Below are 19287 nucleotides of genomic sequence, written 5' to 3'. Positions count from 1 at the left end.
CATCTTAGATATGCAGGGCCTCAAGGGTTCCAGAATATTCAGACATGGCAAGTGCGTACACCAACTGAAAGGAGGTAACAAAAGGAGTACTGTCTGAGAGGAGGGAAGTTTAAAAACCGCAGGGAAGGGGGATAAAGAAGTCAGTGGTCGAAGACCCTTGGAAAGACAGACACCTTGTCTCAGTCTGACAACGACGTCAACAAAAAAAAAAGAGAGAATAAAAGCCTATCACAAGGAATAGAAAAGGAGAAAACTTCTTGAACATCCAGTATATGTACAACAGTCACCCATGTTCAGGTTAACCTTCATCATTTCCATCTTCCTTTCTGACGCATACACTTTTGCTGAAGGACTCTTTTTTTTACATGAGGTTTGGTGAAGTGCATTGCTTGTACAGTGCCTGTACAATGTGTCCCCTCACTGATCAGCTGTGTGCATTGGGAGTTGCGTCAGACTTCATTTTGCAGAGTTTTAAAAGATGGTACATGCTTGTGCTCCAGGCTGTTCCCTCATCTGTACTTTCTCTTAGTTGGTATTTTGGGATAACACTGGCATCACTGTCAGTCCCAGCAGTTCGGCAGCAGTATACATTACACAGCCATTGTGCAGTTATGTGGAACAACACAGGCCTTCTTTGGCTGAAAAAATAAAAACTAATCAAATAACTTTCTCAAAGATTACATGGTGTAAAAATGTCACAATATAGCTTTTGATAAAACCACAATGAAATTTAAGATGTCCCCCATCAGAAATTCTCCCCGTTTCTCCAAATTAAAACTAACTGCTATCTGCTTAAGGTAAAGCACTAACCACTCATTTGTACTTCCCACCACCCCACTTAAAAAGAAATTGATATATCCCTTGAAGGCATACACAAATAAAAGTACACATTAGGGGAGACCTCTGTCACCCATACCATAACCACAACTAGAGTGCTTCTAAACTACCAGTGAATGTGGGCAGATTGAAGTCTAACTCATACAACATGAATGGAACTAATATCTCCACTTGTTTGAAAATGCACTTTTCATAAGAGCTTTTTTTCCACTCTGCAATGAAACCACAAGCTTTTCTTCTAAAGAAATTAAGCATGGGTTGACCATATATGGCTACCCCAGACCGCAGAATCGATTGTGCAATAACTTAAGCCCAGAAAAATATAGAAAACATCATCATAACATGCTCATAGACCAAAAAGAGTTTCTCCTGGAGCCAGTAGCACATGTGCATTAAACGCTTTCTCCAACTCTGTCTTCTTTTTTTCTTTTTGCTTTCTTATTTACTTTCAAATTTATTCTCTAAGATTCTTGGCTTCAGGGAGTCAAAATGTACAAGTAGCCAAGTGTCTCTCATTTCGGACAGGCCATACAGAATTGCGGTACTGTCCATGGTGCTGAACCCAGGCCAGCACAATGTGAAATTCTTCACCTGCACTTTTTTGTATTCTGATTCAGTGAGGAATTAACTGGTAGACTGCTTTGATTGTAGTAACTGAGGCCTTTTTTTTTTTAGGAAGCTGGTTAGTCCTTTTTGGTGCATTGTGGAGGTAGTCAGTAGTCCAATAAGGTCATGGTGTCATTGACTCTTGTTTGGTTTCTTCTGTCAACACAAAATGGTTAATAAATATGAATAAACAACTGTAAGATACTTGTTTAATTAATTTAATTGCTGTCTGCGCCACAACTGGACTTACTTATGAATGTGCCCATAAAGCATTTGCTCTGACAAAACATTTTTAAGGATTTTTATTCAAAATATTTAGGTTATCAACAAAGGAGAAACACTAGATTCTTATTGTCTTGCATGAAAAAAAAAAAAACTAACAGGGTTATGGACACGCAAGGACAGGCAGGAGATGATGTGGTGGTGCATGGTGTGTCTAACTGACAAATTAATTTCAGAGTCCCTTTTGATTTAATGCTTTCAGATAGACAGAATTTCAGTGTACATCATGAAGTAGTACTTCTGAACCTGCTCACATTTGTATAAGATTCCTTACTCAAATACTTTTAATGCCTCTATGATTCCATTAATATATTTAACCTTCATATGATATCTTATGTGTGTATGTGTCAAATGAGAGAGAAAGAGACCTCTTTCAAAAAGAGCTGGTGAACTTGTTAGGACTTTCCTTCCAGCTAAATAAATCCTAATTTGGGCATGGTTAATTAAAGTATACAGTAACAATACTTTTGTCATGTGGACACCAATAAGTTACTGTTTTTCTGTTTAAACTTGCAATGCAGGGTTTTGCAGTTTTAAGACCAGTGACTTGACGGCAAAGATGGAAAAAAAACTTAATTAGTGAAATGCTGTTACGTTAATAAGACTGTAGTTGTCCAGCTCTCATCAGAAATTGTAATGGAATCTTATAGTAGGTCAGTACGAGGGAGAAACATTGTCTTTTAAATTTTATAAAATTTAATATAAGATAAACTGTGGATCTGACCTTCTTGAGACATTTTTCATTAATCACTAATCAGGCTGCTCCCACCATGCAGTACTGGGAGAAAATGTTTTATTCCTCCAGTGACTTTTTCTACAAACAAATAAAACTAAATCTGCAAACTACATGCCAATTTCCTTAAAAAAAAAACTAAAACTTTAACCTTAAAGCTTGTTCTGGCTGAGAGTGTAGAGACCTAAACTAACCCTTTGGATAACGTGACCACTGAACTGATACACTTGAGAATCATTAACCTTGTGCCCTGGGAGTCCAGCTACAAATCAATGTGTGGCTCGGGAAAGCAGAAATGTAGACAAAAAAGTGTAAGTTATGTGACCTTACAAAGTAAAATGATTTAAGATTGTAAATTTTCCATGAAAAGTATCAAGAAACTGAATGAAACATGCAACAAGAAGTAAATGACAAGATTGAAATTTGTATACAAAGTATATTGTACAAGTATAATATACTTTAGTGGTTAGGATGTAAAGGAAGAGTCACTGTACAAACAACAGAAAATGCAGCAAAAAAACAACTGCCTGCCTCTAAGTTTGATTAAAAAAATAATAATGTGTTTGTATTCGATGAGGTGTGGTGTAGACTTGCTCAAGACAACGACACACACTGCACAAAGCTGAGTGCGAGAAGTAAATGTGACTTCTGTACTCATGAGTACAAAGAGTGTCGGAGAGATGAAAATGATGTCACTATGTGTACAAAACTGATTGGAAAGGTGCCCTAGTTTCAAGAAATAAAGAAATGTTTCTGAGTGGCATTAATAACCATCTCTGGCGGTCAGGGTCTGTACTCAGGGTTTGTGTCATTTTTCAAGACTTGTAACTTGTAACAAGCCGGTGGCACAGCTCAGTATCAGTGAGTAAAATAAGGAGACGTACAGGGTGATTTCTGGATGCTATTCGTACTGATCCATCAAGCAGACGTGCTAGTCTAACCCCTGGGTTTATTAAAGGGTTTAGTTTTGATAGTTTTGATTAATAAGACCAAGTCGATCAAACTCAATATGACATCCACTGTGCAAGCTGAATCAGGAATTTGAACTGTGCAAAGCTGAAAAAGGCTGTGACCTCACCTTAAGATACACTCAAATTTTCACATTTAATTTGCATCTGGTTTCCATAGATGCAAAATGTAAAAATAATCAGTGCATAAAACATCTTCACATTTAATCATTTAGTCAATATATTTTACAAGTTTTGACAGGGTTGGCTTCACTATGGTGAGACTGTTTTTATTCTTCCACCACAATGTTTTTTAATAAGACATGTTTAAACAAGATTTATAATGTGACAATACAGAATAAAAACTGTGCTGTTCCATGCAGATGAACGATTAAAAATGACGAGGGAGCACATTCTTCTGGCACCAGTAGTTCATATCCTTACACATAAGTTTCAACTTTAACACAAACTATAACCAAAGCGTAACTCTGAAAGTAGCCAACATAACACCACTGCCAAACAACAGTCTACACCCTGAGCTTTTCTGATGTCTCAACCATTTTATAAAATAAGGTAATACATGCAACAACATGTGCGCCTTAAAAGAAAGGATCAAACCGGTGACCAGTTATGCCCAGAAACTTCTTTCTTTCCTTCTTCTATGATCATTCAATGAGTAGATTTAAGTGATTGTGGCTAAAATTTACCGTCCAGTCAGCCTAAACTACTGAAGACGAAGCTTCCATCTTGAACGAACAGTATAAATAAACCACTGCACTTGAGGGCAGTGTGTCTCAGACAATCGATCAGCACCAGGTAATGAGTGAATCAGACAAAAGATCAGATACATAATAAGGGCTAAACCAAAAAGGACAAATACTTACCAGCTGTAAACGTTGAAGTTCAAGACACTTGAATAAGGCTGTGGCAAGTAAGCAACATGATACACTCACTAAGCCCAGCTCCTAATACACAAACAGTCATACACAGATCTGATACTGACCGCTTCAACCAGTGTAAAAATAGTTTCTCACTCTTCTCTTTCACACAACACAAAATAAACACACACACTCTCATATCCAATACCGGCCTGTCAACCCTGCTTCCAACAATGTGGCCAATCTAACCACAAACTAATGGCTTTGGTCACTATCTCCAGCCCATCACACCTGGGACCCACAAGGGCACACAACACAAATCCAACTCTCACACACAAACACATACACTTGGATCAGACGACACACAAACAAACACAGGCACAGACACTGAAGGATTCAGAAAGAAAGAAGGAGAACTCCACTGTAGAAGCCTGCTGCTGGAGTAAAATACAATTTATTTAAATTGAGAATATTCCTTGAAGGCACTTAAAAAGTCCTTCCCAAATCCAGGGGGCTTTTTACACCCATCTCCTTGCTAACCACACTAACCACAAGGATTTCCATCAGCCAGGCTGCATCCTGTACCGAGCAGCCAGATATTTCAACCATCCACACCACACCACACTCTAGAGCCCTGAAAACAGGAGGGTGGGGATGGAGAGTGTGTTTGTGTGAGATATAAAGTATGAGTAATTACAGAGAGTGTGCGTAGTTACACTGACGATCATGCTGTCTTTATTTACAGACTTATTAATCTGTCATTGCAATCCTTTTATTTAGTTTACCATGATTGAACTAAAAATGGAGAAAATTGTATGTATTTCTAAACATTTTTACATGAGCTGGTAACCACAAGGGTGTGAAGGTATGCTGAGCATGAAAGAAAGACTACACAGAGAGGTCTGATGAACTCCAGGCCTAAGGAAACACTTGATCATAGTGCGTGTAAGACGTTTTTTCAAATGTTAGACAAAAGCGGGTTTGAAGGATGTGACTGGCTCAGTTGGGCCATTTGATATGTCCTGTGGTTGTGAGTGACAGTAGAAACAGGGTGGTACAGAAAGTCAAGGGATGAAACAGAGGAGCAGTGAGAAGGAGTGTTTTTTTTTTTAAAGTGACTGATATTCAAAGGTAGGTCAGCATCATAAGAGATATGTATATGAAGGTTAGATGGGTCAGAATTACACTCTTCTTTCACAAAGAGACACATCAACTAACAGATAGCAAACGCCGGATTTTCAGTATCCCTTTAGCTCAAGGTGAAATACTGCCTGTTCACATAGAAGATATTTTTTTCTTTCCTATCTATGTTTTTATGATAAGTGTTAGAATTGAAGGACTACAGTGGATCTACTCTTTGCAAAAATGACTCATCGATGATTCCTTGATGCCTTGCTAGTGCATCACCAAAGTCTGTGTTCATGGCTCATCTTTTGCTTGTTTTCCTTTTAAAAGACCACTTGTTTTTTTCTCAAATAAGGCTAAACAATATCCTTCCCCTTTCTATTATCCCCCTATCTCTCATTCTTCATTTCCACAGTCTATCTTTTCTATCCATCTGCCTTCTTTCAAGATGATCTCATGTCCAGTGAGTTCTCAAGGGTGTTCAAGAGAAAAACAGGGATAGATTACTTTACAACAGCAAATTAGTAGCTCTGGCTTATGTGAGTGTGTGTGACTGCCTGGGGGACAGATCAGCCGGGACACACATCATACCAGAACCATGAGGACAGGCTGATGGCCTGCCCTGTCGACAGGCCCTAGGCCTCACAGACAAGACAAGATTGCCCATAAACACCAGGGGAGGCTATACTTCAAAGTATATATGTGTGCGTATATGTGTATGTGTTTGGGGGTGGCGAGAGGGGCAAAATTAAAGAAGGTGGGGTCATGTTACAATAAAGAGTCAAACCAGAGCTACTTACAGAGCAATATGACCATAGACTGGATAATGTAAGAAGAGGAAAAGATACAAAAGGCTGTAAAGAGACTCCATTAATCCAAAAGAGACTTAATGATCACTGAGCTGACTGGTCCAGATGTGGAGCAAAGCTTTAGGGGGACTGAACAGCCATGATTACAAATGCGAGGACAGCACTTACTGGAGTGCGACTAAGATTAAAAACACAATGTTGGCTTCTAGGAAGAGTCCAGAACAGGAGAGGATAGGCAGGCGGAGGGTAGGCATCAATAAAGAAGGCTAATGAACTCAGTCAACATGGCTATAAACAGAGGGCTGTGCTGCAAGGAACTGAGAAAGAGACAAGGACAATAGTGGAAAGATGTGTGTGGTTTTTGGACGGTCTTAAGAAAAATATATATTCAAGTATGACCCCAAAACAGTGTGGATGCTAGAGACTGTCCAGGTCTACTGATGTCATCGAGCTGATGTAGCAGAGGCATTAGGACTAAAGAGAGACCTGAGCTGAGCCAAAAACAAGGGGATGTTGTACAGCTATGTTTGCTAAACTAAGGCTTAGGGTGTGAGGCCAGAGATGGGTTTTGGCTTATATCTGGTGGGTCCCTTATAGTACATGGCAAGAAATTATAATAACAACATTTCTATGCATAGTACAATAGTATGAGCCAATTGCACCATGATTTGCAAACATAAAAGTGTTTATTGATACACTTTGAAGGGTTGCAGCATTGGGGACAGAGAGAGGATGACATTATAAAGAAAAAATGGGAACAAGAACTGTCTTTGGAAAATGGCAGAGCACAGGTCTTCTAGCTGGAAAAGTTTCAGAATAGAAAGAACAAGTGTCATACAAATATTATCAAAGACTTGAATTCCATAAGTCATACTGCAAATACTGTGGCTGCTACAACCTCAGGGTATTCTGATTTGATGTTTAATATAGTTGTGAAGGCTACATCGATCAGAACAGATACCCCTTGCGAACTAAATTACCCTGAGTTTTGGAAAGAAAGAAATATAGATATGAAGTGACAGTACAATTGAGCAGTAGTAAAGAATCAAGTGTTATGTCAAGTTTGAGAGGTTCGAAAAATAACTGGAAAACAGAGTTCAAAGGCTAATGGGTGTTGAAGCCTAATAGCTTGTGACGATCATAGTTGTTTTAGACACTCCACAATATCATGGAAATTGAGCAAATGGCACAGCCATTCATGACACTGCCTGGAAACTAAATGTTAGAGGTATAAAAAAAAAAAACACACTTGCAGGCCCACATAACCATTAAAGAAATACAAGCCTTTCTCTTATCAGTGTAACTGTTTTTATAACCCCGTAATGTAATTAGGAGTGTTTGCTACAATTTGTTGAGGCGGACAAATTGGCAGGCTTTTTATCATCAAGCTTAAAGTCAGTTGAATGTTTTTGGCAACGTTGTCCTATTTCTTATTTATCTAGTTTCACAAATCCTGTTCATCTTAAGAACACATATTTCATATAGCACAAACACATGATGGAATAAAACATGACAGAATCATCTTGGAATCACATTCTTCATCTATGATGACATCTGGCTCACTTGGACAATCTTTCATCCAAAATATCCTTGAAAATACAGAGGTCATTTTGACTCACTACAAAAACGCGATGTGGTATTCACTGTGCCGATACGCCAGACTGCCACTCACAAAGTGTGTGAGTGAGAGTGAGAGTGAGGTAAGAGCACAGATTAACCATGGTCGATGATTAATACAACTTGACTTACTGACTTACTGTGAGCAATTATGGCCATGTCTTTTCTCAAGCTTGACTTTCTCACACTCCTTGTGGAACACATGGGGGTCCTGGAACATGTGCGCACCAAACACACACACACACACATATGCCATGGATCACCAGCCCACCCTCCACTCAACCTCAAAACCACAAAGGGTTAAATATAATCAATCTTATTTAACAATGCTGTCAGGGAACTGTCTGAGAACGCTGACAGGAACACACTGATAGCGGCTGCACACTGATGACAGTGTGTGTGTGCCTCTGTGGAGTGAATTTGCATTTTCCACTCAATGTGATTGGATTTATGTGTGTAAGCATTTCAACACATGCACAAGGAGTGTAATTCAGGAATGCATACGTCCGTGCTCCAGAATGCTTGCGCTAAAATCTACAGATCGATCGATCTATCTATCTATCTATCTATCTATCTATCTATCTATCTATCTATCTATCTATCTATCTATCTATCTATCTATCTATCTATCTATCTATCTATCTATCTATCTATCTATCTATCTATCTATCTATCTATCTATCTATCTATCTATCTATCTGTACGTATCATATACAGTTTACTGACACAGTTTTATTCTTGCTGTTTAGGAAAGCATATTAAACCTACAGTGATTTGTGGGGAAATAAGCTCACATTAAAATGATGGAACTCCTAGTTTTGTATGCAATATTTTTATTTAACCCCTTGAATAGAAGCTTCAACTGTAGAATCCAACTCCATTTTTCAATAGTTTTATTAGAAATATTCTGTAATAGCACAGCAGAGCCAAATTCAGAAAATCATATCATCACTGTCCAAATATTTCCACGGCTCACTGCACGGTAGTGATCCATTCCTGTCTTTCTGAATATAATAATAATGAGCCTTCTGAAGTTGTGAATAAGTGATATAAATGTGTTCACACATATGTGTGTGCGTTTAAAAACCACAAGGCTTTGGGTCATCAGTTATTTCTCCATCTCTGGGCAAATGCATGTGTGTTTGTGTGTGTTACCTGAGCAGACTTGTGGGATCTCCAGCTATACTGGTGGCTGTGGAGGCTAGCAAGCAACACGTTTTCATCTGTGTCCACCTGGCCAAAGCGCAGAGTCTCGTGGGTGTCATTACAGATCACATAATGGCTATAGAGCAGCTCCTCAGCCTCCGGGTTTCCATTCTGAGAAAAAACAGGGAGGTGAGATGAAGACATAAAAAAGCATGGCTAGATAAATAATTGTAGAGAAAGATAAAGAGGAGAGGTGACATAAAGAAACAATATGAATAAAAGAAAAAGAAAACTACATATTTTTACTGTAGATTTATAATATAAGAGTATATCAATTGTGTGTACAGGTGTCCACACACGTTTGTAAGGGTCCTAAAAGTTCTCAGGCTGACTTCTCTCCTCAGCAAACCATCAAATAATTCAATATCCCTTTTTTGATCTTTGTGTAAAAAAACAGGCATTGAGACATCAGCTCGTTTAAAATAGTACCTTTGTGCGTGATTTGTCCTAACATATTCTTAATATTTGTAACAAAGAGGGCCAGCATCGACAAAAATAATTATTTTGGTTAACAGTCATCAATATAATGTTCATAACAGAAGAGAACAATGTGGTGGAGTCCAATCCTAAGGTACTGGTTCACTGAATAAGCCTTACAGAAAGCCATTCAAGTCAGACATGGATGTTGCCCACCCACATGTAACCTTGCATGCAAAAGAGAAGAGTTCACTGCTTTACCTCTGAAAACACCGGTTTGAAAGGGAGAGAGAAGGTTGGGTTCAATCTGCTGCATCCAAGAATTCCTACACATTTCGAAACACCGCATAGTGTGTGCATATGTGTTTGACAGTGAGCACATGGGCGTAAGTGCAAGTTTTACTTGACCTCCTTCCAAAGGCCCATTGACCCTGATGGGATTTTTTCTGCACACCCCTACTTGACTGTTGATGCCCACAAATGCAGTTTAGACTGCTTCTCAATAATTACTCAACTACGCCAACAAAGAGGGATCCCGGCCTGCTGTATACTTTTAAATGGCAGGGGGCGTTGATGGTTGACGGTTAAAAGAGGCTGGCAGTAAAAGCTCAGTCTGATTGCCAAGCACGTTCAGGGCCCTGGGGTTGTTGATGTGATTGAAAACGGATGGGAAAGTTTACACCAATATAAAGAAAGTTGTGATGATAGATGTGTGTGTACAAAAGAGGTAGGGAGAGTTAAAAAAAATGGATGGGACAGCTGTGACAGCAAGTTAAAATCCACTTCCAGTTTTATAGTGGAACACTATCTGTGCTCACTTTTGAATGCGACGCCGCGATTTACAAACTTCCTGCTGCCATTGCTAAGCCCACTCTTTGACAGTATCGTCTTTCTGCACAAATTCACAAGGCAATGCGATACACACATCAGAAAACCTTCCTCCTGTAATCAAAATCACTCTCTGTGTATGTAGGGTTTTAAATGGACAAATCTTAAAACAAAGATATTCAAACATTTAAGCTATAAATCTCGTTAAAGGACAAAAGATGACAGCTTCTTCTTCAGGCACTGTCCTACTTGGCATCAAAGTATCCATTTCCCTAATCTACCAAGATACTATTACCCAAGATTTCACAGACTTTAACCCAGACCTGCATGGCACACATAAATGGAAAGGTACAGTAAAATGTCTGGAAAACAGATTGTAAATAATCACACCCACTCAAAAGACATACACATAAAACAAGACACTGTGAAGGTTATACGAGACCTGCAAAATGGACACAATGAAACACTATTCAGATCTACAAACAGAAATACATTCTTCAACACATGACCCACGCCCACACATCTGCTACAACCTGGAACTTGATCACTGGATCACTTTCTTTCTGGTTGCAATGGAAAGCAGAAAATTATTCAAACATGGGAAGAATAGACAAATCTTTTTTTTTTCTCCAAAATTCTTGTTGTCTCAGTTGCACATGTAACAGCCTGTGACTGTTCTATGAGAAAGCAGAGTGTGTAAATACTACTGGGCTTTTGTGTGGCTCTCCACATAAGCCACTTCCCTCGGGTTAGGGGCTGAAGAGAGCAAATACTGAGAATGGTGCTGAGACTTAGAGTTGAAAATGGAGGCATGGGCCTGAGGTTAGAGTGGTAGGGGGCTGAGGTTGGGGCCATATGGGGCCATTGAGTCCAAGAATAGGGCAACGAAGAAAAAATAAAATCTTATTTAGTACTAACTTAATTCATCATTTAAACAGAGATCTCAAAATTGTGAAACATTGAAGTTTTATATAACCTCTATCTTTTTCCACTATACCAGAACTTACTGAGGACTCAATTGAAGGTTAGAACTAAAAAGCACACCAAAAGTGACGAGGAATAGAAGGGGAGCTTTCTTTCTTGAGGATATTCCATGTTTTAAAGTAAACATAATATTGTGTCAATATTAATGAGAAACTACAATATTAAACGTGCTCACTTATAACTGCTGGAAAAGTCTTTATGATGTCATTATGGAACCAAGAACTGTGTGTTGTTAAATGAGTGTCAACTGAAATCACATACAGAACTAATAAGAGTCTTTGCATTTATTGCAATCCAACTGGAAGTTTTTTAGCTGCTCTGGTTGTAGTGGTCTGGTTTGACCATGGCTGAGTTGTGAGGTTCCAGTAGTACCATAGCTGAGGAATCTGCTCTGTGCTTCAGTGCTGCGGGCCACATCTCTACTGGCCTGTCTGCCAGCCTTGACAGCAGGAAATATGAGAATCACTGAAACAATCATATGTCCTTCTGTTGCGGAAGATGAGAGCTTGTTAACATCTCTGACTATTACTGATTACATTTTCAACTAAGTTTAGCACAAGTCTTTCTACAGCATGTATGACAATGTGTGCATTGGTGTGTGTGAAATGTAATCTGCTCCCAGGTTAAAGACCCATACTTTAAACGATTGGCTCTTTACGTCCATTGCTATGGTGCAAAATTTAGTGCTGAGTGGAAGCCTTGTATGGCTCATTTGGTTTCAGAGAAGACCAACCCCCGATCAAAAAACCCAATCAAAATGTTTTATCCTAAAGAATTTGCCTGTTGTACTTGACTTCTCTTTATTTCTTTTTCCAAACCTACCATGGACAAATGCAAATTTACTTTCTAACTATGGTGCATTTTCCAATAGTATTTTGTGAAGTGATGGCTGGACAATACAGCTGATTTATACCTTAATCTGACATAAATGAACAGGAGTACGCAGCTTGTGGAGTTGAAATAAGTGTGGTGTGATTACACATGGTATGTTATGGCCTTAAAGCCAGAATAATCTGCTTCTGTTTACAGCATTTGAACATGGAAACTCACCAACTGCTCAACTCACAATAAAAAGTATAATCTACTGACGGTTTTTATCACAGTTACATTCTAAAGCACAAATGAACACATAAACCTAGCCCTGTGGAAAGGTGCTGCATTGTTGGAATTTTATGTGCAAGTCCCAACTCTGATGATAAAAAGAACAAGTGGGGAGATGACAGTCCCCAAAAAAACGGGTGGTGTCTCTGGAAAGAAACAGATAAACAGACCCCTACAGTTTAGGTCATGAGGCATGATGGTGAGGAGCTAAATTCACTGAGCCAGCGTATCATTCAAAAAGATGAATGTAACAGTGTCAAAAGAGGTGTGTCTGACAGCAACATAGATTTTATGTTTCTCATGTTGTGTAAAGCCCTCCATGAACACCAAAATGCTCCAAACAAACCAATAAAGCTGCAATACGACCTTTCATTAAAACATCTCAGACACTCTGAAGCCTTATTTATGACAAAAATAACCAGCATAAATAGGGAACACAAGGGAACAAGCAACAGCGCGAAGTAGCAAATGTGACCAATCATCAAACAAGGCGAGTTAAGAGTCAGTGATGCCACTGAGTGAAAGCAAAGGTATTAAACTGCAAGCCAAAATAACATGCAATAGGGTATTTTATACAGCTTGTTTAGTTTTTTTTTTCCACTAGTAAAAAACCCACAGCTATTCCTAGAAAAACATTGATTATTTCTTTCACCTGACAGGGAGTTGCTGCATGCATGTAAAATCATGGGAGAACCTCATGTCTCGAGAGGCCAGTATATGAGTCAGCACAGCTGAGCTGAGCAGAGCCATGGTATGGCACACAAAGCCATAGAGACGAGCGTGTGTATATGCTGAATAGACAAAAGGGTGGGGAGCGAGGGCCAGATGAAGTCTTGGCAGGTGTCACCACTCAACTTTTATCATGTTTTCATGGGCATCACTTCACACACTAAGATTCTGGCTACCAGGAGCAGTGCTGAGAGCTGAGAACTGAGAGATGATGAGGACCACAGCACCAGTATCCCTAGTCAGAATTGAAACCAAACAGAAATACAGTTTCATTCTGAAAATTTTATTACAGCTGGCATGCAACCAAAACCATTCTCATGAAATCCACTTTGTTAGTTTGTTTAGCTGATACTTCATCTGGGACAAAGGGCAGTCTCCCAGCATATTTTCTGAATGTGCAACATTTTTCTATAGATTTCCTTTGCAAATTTACAAGCCCTGGGTGCTACATGGAGTTCACATGTACAGGTGTAAGAGATTAAATATCAGGGAAAATCCCTAGTTTCCCTAAATGTCTGAATGTGTCCCACAATTTAAATATAGAAGTGAACAAAGTGTCCTCCAATACTTAAAAACCCAAATAACCATATCACCTGATTCTTTGGCCATTTCAAATACACTTCCTCATGCTGCAGGGAAAAGTTGCCTGGAGGTAACCTTTATAGATAAAAAACTCAACTAGTTTACTTCTGATACTAGCACGTCCTTAGTTGATCTTTGTTATATATCTTTTGGTTAAAAATAAAAAGTGTTACGGTCAAGATAAAGTTTCTATTACCTGCTGCCAGCTGAGCAGGGCAGTGTCCATGGTGTGGATGGCATACTGGCCAATATTGAGGAGCACCGGGTCCACAAACACATTCACATCAAAAGAGGTTTTCTGGGGCGCACTGGTGATTGTGGCCTGGCCCTATAACACACATAAAATAAAATCATAAATTAAAAAATATCTTAATTTAATTCTGATCAATGCTCTGAATTAGAATATCACCGCAGATATAAAATGTGCTGAGCTCTACCTGTAGCACACAAGACTGAAGAAGCTGAAGGTGTGTTAGGTTTCGGTACTCCAGCAGTTTGGAGTCTAGCTGGGTGGAAAAGCTGATCTCCTGACAATGACGTGGTCCACTGTTCCACTGGCGCAAGAAAACCTGGGGCACCTGGGTACCAATCACCATGAACTCCTGTTCCTGAGGTAACTTCCTGTCAGGCAGGAAGGGATGAAGTTTCCCAGATGGAACTGGAAGATTGACACATATATGTACTAAAATACATTTTGAACATACAAAAAATGTCAACATTCAATACTGATGGTCAAAAACAACATACACTCTAAAAAATGAATACTGTAAATTCCGGGCTATGGAGCACACCTGAATATAAGCCGCAACCTCTAATTTTAAAAAGAAAATCCATTTTGTACTTGTATAGGCTGCACCGGATTATAAGCCGTGGGTGTCCACATTATAATATGAGATGGGATTCACGTTAGGATTTTTAAGCTTTTAATTAAATGCGTATGGGAACATAAACAAATACATGCTGCAAATGTTTTTTTTTAATAGTGCCTGTAACATGGCTGGTAAAAAAAAAAAGACAGTAGCCTACAAGGAAAAGTCATTGATCGCCTTCAATTTAAAAGCTGCATGCATCTCTTCGTTTGTTTTCCATGTTGAGGGTGAGTACAAATGACCGATTTACAATAATTTAGTAGTGTAAGTGTGTTATTGTACAATTTCATTGGACCACTGTGAACTATTCGTTAATTTTATTGGTTTAATGTTACGAGGCAAAATGTTTTTGACGGCATGAAAAAAAAGAAAAAAAAACATTAGCTGCACTGTATTATAAGCCGTGGCGCTCAAAGCCTGGACAAAAAGTAGCGGCTTATAGTCCAAAATTTACGGTAACTATCATCTGAGAGGGTCACATGGGTCTAAGTCAACATAACCCATATGTTTTTTTTGTTTCTTTTTTACACACAGTGGATCTTTACTGCTTTAAAGGAGAAGAAACAAACATGAAATATATCAATTTAAAAACAAATGCGAAATGTACAAATGAGAGGTGAATTAGATGCCAATAAGAATAAGTCCTGTCTATGATAGTATTAAAGCAAGAAAAGGCTGTTTACCAGATTAATAAATCAAGAGTAATTTTAAAGTCACTTTCAATAGCAGACAATCCCTTTTAACAAACCCAACGCTATTCAGTTTGAACAAGACTTTGTAATGAGATATACTCTGTCCTACCTGTGCCCAGCTGTTCAAGGTGGTGGCAGAGATGAACTTCCAGCCGTGCAAGTTGTAGGGACACACCCAGAGAGGGGACAAACCAAGGTGCAAAACAAGAGTCCACACGGGTGCAGGCTGCCAATGCAATTGGGGACACCAACTGGTCGCAGTGCAGCTGTGACCCACACTCACTATCTGAACTGGAGGAGCAGAGAAGATTCAGACGACAGCTAATAATATTTACAAAAATCTGTGTAAGGCACTACCAGTGCTAAGAAATAGAGGAAACAGCAAACTGATTACATTAGTTCATGTAAAAATAATAGTGGAGAAACATTCCAAATACGAAACTGTGATTCAGTATTTAGAGTTTTGTTTTCCCCTCAAACTTTATTTCATAATATCAAAACCACTGGCCCAAATTTAATACTGACCACAAAAAATACAGACACGAATAACAACAGCCTGACTCTCATTTGTAGGTCAGTGATTTCGTCTCTTATCCAAATCGTGCATCTTCACAGAAAAATCCACAGTGAAAGCAGCACCACACCACATCATTATTCAGATAAACTATTTGGAATGAAAGGAGACATTATATGGAGAAGGCCTCCTCACTGTCCTGAGCTATTAGGTACACTATTATGCCCACAGTTTCCAGGAGAACCCCTCGGTGGACATTAATTGCATGTCATGGTTAATGATGTTGAATGGGAGGTAATTGAAATGAATGACCGTTTGCTCTACAATTTGCTCCAACCATGATCTACCAATAAAAACTCCAACAGGAAACTCTAAAGACCTGAGAAATGCTGGTGCAGCAGTGTTCCCTTTAAAAAGATAAGCATCATATGTTGACAATTTTCATTACTTCCAGTTGGCATAGCAGCCAAGTAATTTTTCTAGTGGAAACTAAAGTATGGCAGATGAAATGTGTGTGTAAGGAGAAGGGAATCAATTTTGATAAAAAAAAGACAAATAATTTAAACATAAAAGAAATACAATGTTTGGAGTATGATTGTAATGAAATGCAGATGTATATTTTTCTTTATACAGTATCTGGTCTTGGGGAGCTTTCTTTCGGTTTCCTCTCTTACATGTTTTCTTATTCCTCCTGTTCTCCTTTTCTGGATCTATGTAAACCACTCAGCTTGTGGGCTTGGCAATTCTCTTACACAAAGAGATCCCCAAATCCCAAAAGGAAGTAAAAATGGGAGAGAAAGAAAAAAAGAGAGTGAAGTAAGATGATGAAGGAATGAGAAAAAAGACATAACAGAAGGTTGGGTGAGACATAAGGGAGGTAAAGAGAGGAAGCAGTGGTAGCAAAAAGAAAGGAGTAAAAGCATGCTCCATGAGGTGTGACACTGTTTGGTCCAAACCATCCCATCCAAGCTTACGAGCCAGCCCATAGGGGGCTTTATTCCTTTTGCTTCCCGAGAGCTTCCCCTCGATTAGATACACTCAAGGTAAGCACGAAGGAATCCGGATGGGCCCTGACAGGCACTTGGTGTGCTGGGAAATCTCATTAGGCCGATCTGAACGCCTTCCAAGCCCGCTCCCTGCTCCTGCACACCAGATGTGGGGCGAGGGACACATTCTAGTTTTTTGTGTTCAGTGGTCTGAGAGCACTCTCCCTCAACTTGTCCTCACAGAGGACAGCACAAAGTCCATAAATCCACACACATACGGTACTTGTGCGCAGATATTAACATGCTCTGTTGGCCTTGCTAGTTTATATGTGACTACAGCAGCTACAGATACCTACAAGAACAAAGAAACATAACGCGGTACAATGCAGAATTTTTCCACACCTCTGTTCATCTCCTCCCTCTCCGTTATTATTGAGTACAATCCTCCAGAGGTCTGAGGCCACCATCTCCTTCTGCTGATCGGTGAGGCTGAGGCTGGGCAGCTGCAGCTGGCAGGCGCAGCTTTCTGACAGGCTGAACTCGCGGTATGGAACAAAGGCCTGCTGAAGCTCATCCCAGTATTCCAGACAGCATGGTACCTGAAAGAGTGATACATCTTTTATAAGGTTTTAATATTCAGTGTATCTGAACTATTTTTTTTTTTTGCTGAACAAAAATATGAATGAGTTTTCCTACTGTTAAAAATATTTGTTTCATAATGATAAAATACCATTGCTTATAATAAGTACAGAACATGTGATCACTAAATCAGGATGTATTACCATCCTTTTTCTCTTCCCTTTTTTCCATACAGTAAGCTAGTCTCTGCTGAAAACCACCAAAAACAAATTATACAGATGACACACAGACCGTGAGGAAATGCCTTTGACAATGGCTTCACAAGGAGCCAAAGACCCAGCACAACTTTTTCTTAGTCCACAAGAGTTGTAGAAAAAACTCATTTGTTGAACAAAGATTCTACCCAACCATTATTTCATAAAGTTAGTATTGTGGAACAAATTTGATTATTCACCAGCAGGAGGCCAAATGACTGATATTCTTTGAACACAGCCATTCTTCTTCATACCCAGTGGCTTTGGTTCAATAAAGGCAAATTTCTCTTAAATGCATTTTCATCCCACACTTTTCATCCACACAGATTTAATTCTCTGGTGCGAACAAAAAGACCAGCGTAACCCAGATAACTCATCAGCTGTAGGATTATTGTTAGATTGTGCTAAACAAGGTACAACAGTTTTGTGGATCCCCCTGTTACACATTAAATATTAAACAGCTGCAGTGCTCTGCTGATAAAACTCTGATACTTTACTGATCCTTACAATACAAAGGTAATCCCTGCCTTAGAGAGGGAAAAACACTTGATTTGACTTGATTGATTTTTACCCAATTCAGGCAAAAGCAAATTTCTCATTTAAGTGGTGAAAAATGAAAGCTTTTCAAGAGCAAACCACAAACATAGCAAGAAAATGAAAAAGAAATATCTCCTCAAGAATAATGCATAACTACAGCCTAAATACCAGATAACTGTACAACAGTCACGAGCATTCATGTTCTGTGGTCATTTCTCACACTGAATAAAAACAGGTTATGAGAATGTTTTCCTTTTAAGAATCATTGCAGTAATGACTCGTAGTGCTCTGTGCCAAAATTAACACAAATGTGCCTGGTGCTCCTGTGTGAACTAAACCAGGCTCTCGGGTTCCCTTGACCACCTGCAAAATTCAGCAACTAATGGATCAGTTGTGGCAGAGCCCTCTCTAGAGCACACCTGAAAAATGCCATGTAGTGAGACGTGAATGTGTGTGTGTGTGTGTCTGTGGGTTAGCGAGTGAATTGTCCAACACGGGTATAGAGCTCCTTCAACTATTTCCAAACTCTTGGGAATGTCAGCCAGTTTGTGTGTGGGAGCGTTGTGTGTGTGCGCGGATACATCCGTACATTCACATTTGTTAGAATGTACTGGTGCAGAGAAATTAATGAGGTAACCGTAGCTTACATCATGTATGAAATGTCACACAGGTTTTCCTGGAATCAACTTCTCATAATTGTACCTGACAGAGTTGTGCACCCGCAATCCCAACACTGTGCCACTAGAGCGGAAACTCACAGAATCCTTATTGAGAATTCCCAGAACCGCATTGCTAAAACATCCAGCATGCTCTTTTTTCCAACTGTGATATTCAATACGCATGACAACATGCAGAACTGGATACTTGAGACCCATATATAGTACAGTGAAATACATTTGGATGGTTGAATAGGTCTCATGTTCCCTTCAACTTGTAGTTCTGGTCTGGGAAGAAAGTTGAGATGAAGTTGATAACTTTTAAAAAATGCGAGAGTGACGTAAGAGAGGAAAAAATAAAAGCTTTTTCTTTGTATGCTGAGTTGGATGTTTGGCACATGCTTTTTGGAGGTGATGGCACCTGTTTATATGTCAAATGGATTGTGTGTGTATTCAGGGGGAGGACTGCTCTAATTACATGAAAGATGAAGGTAAACATATGTGTATACACAGGTGTGC

At 39.2% G+C, this 19287-nt stretch overlaps 1 protein-coding gene across 1 annotated transcript in view; it reads right to left on the bottom strand.

The window, feature by feature from the left end:
- The window catches only part of LOC140316988 (intermembrane lipid transfer protein VPS13B-like), a 292443-nt gene that overhangs the window by 30418 nt on the left and 242738 nt on the right, over positions 1-19287 (bottom strand). The window contains exons 41-45 of the mRNA XM_072395068.1: positions 17145-17341; positions 15352-15533; positions 14119-14339; positions 13878-14009; positions 8990-9151 (exon numbers count right to left, since the gene is read on the bottom strand). Of these exons, the coding sequence (XP_072251169.1) occupies positions 8990-9151; positions 13878-14009; positions 14119-14339; positions 15352-15533; positions 17145-17341 (894 nt within the window). The remainder of the gene's footprint in view (positions 1-8989; positions 9152-13877; positions 14010-14118; positions 14340-15351; positions 15534-17144; positions 17342-19287) is intronic.

Source organism: Leuresthes tenuis, unplaced genomic scaffold (assembly GCF_036924035.1).
Source record: "Leuresthes tenuis unplaced genomic scaffold, fLeuTen1.0.hap1 SCAF_10, whole genome shotgun sequence".
Lineage (NCBI taxonomy): Eukaryota > Metazoa > Chordata > Actinopteri > Atheriniformes > Atherinopsidae > Leuresthes > Leuresthes tenuis.
Note: the sequence above shows the minus strand (reverse complement) of the source record. Positions and strands in the feature narration are given on the sequence as shown.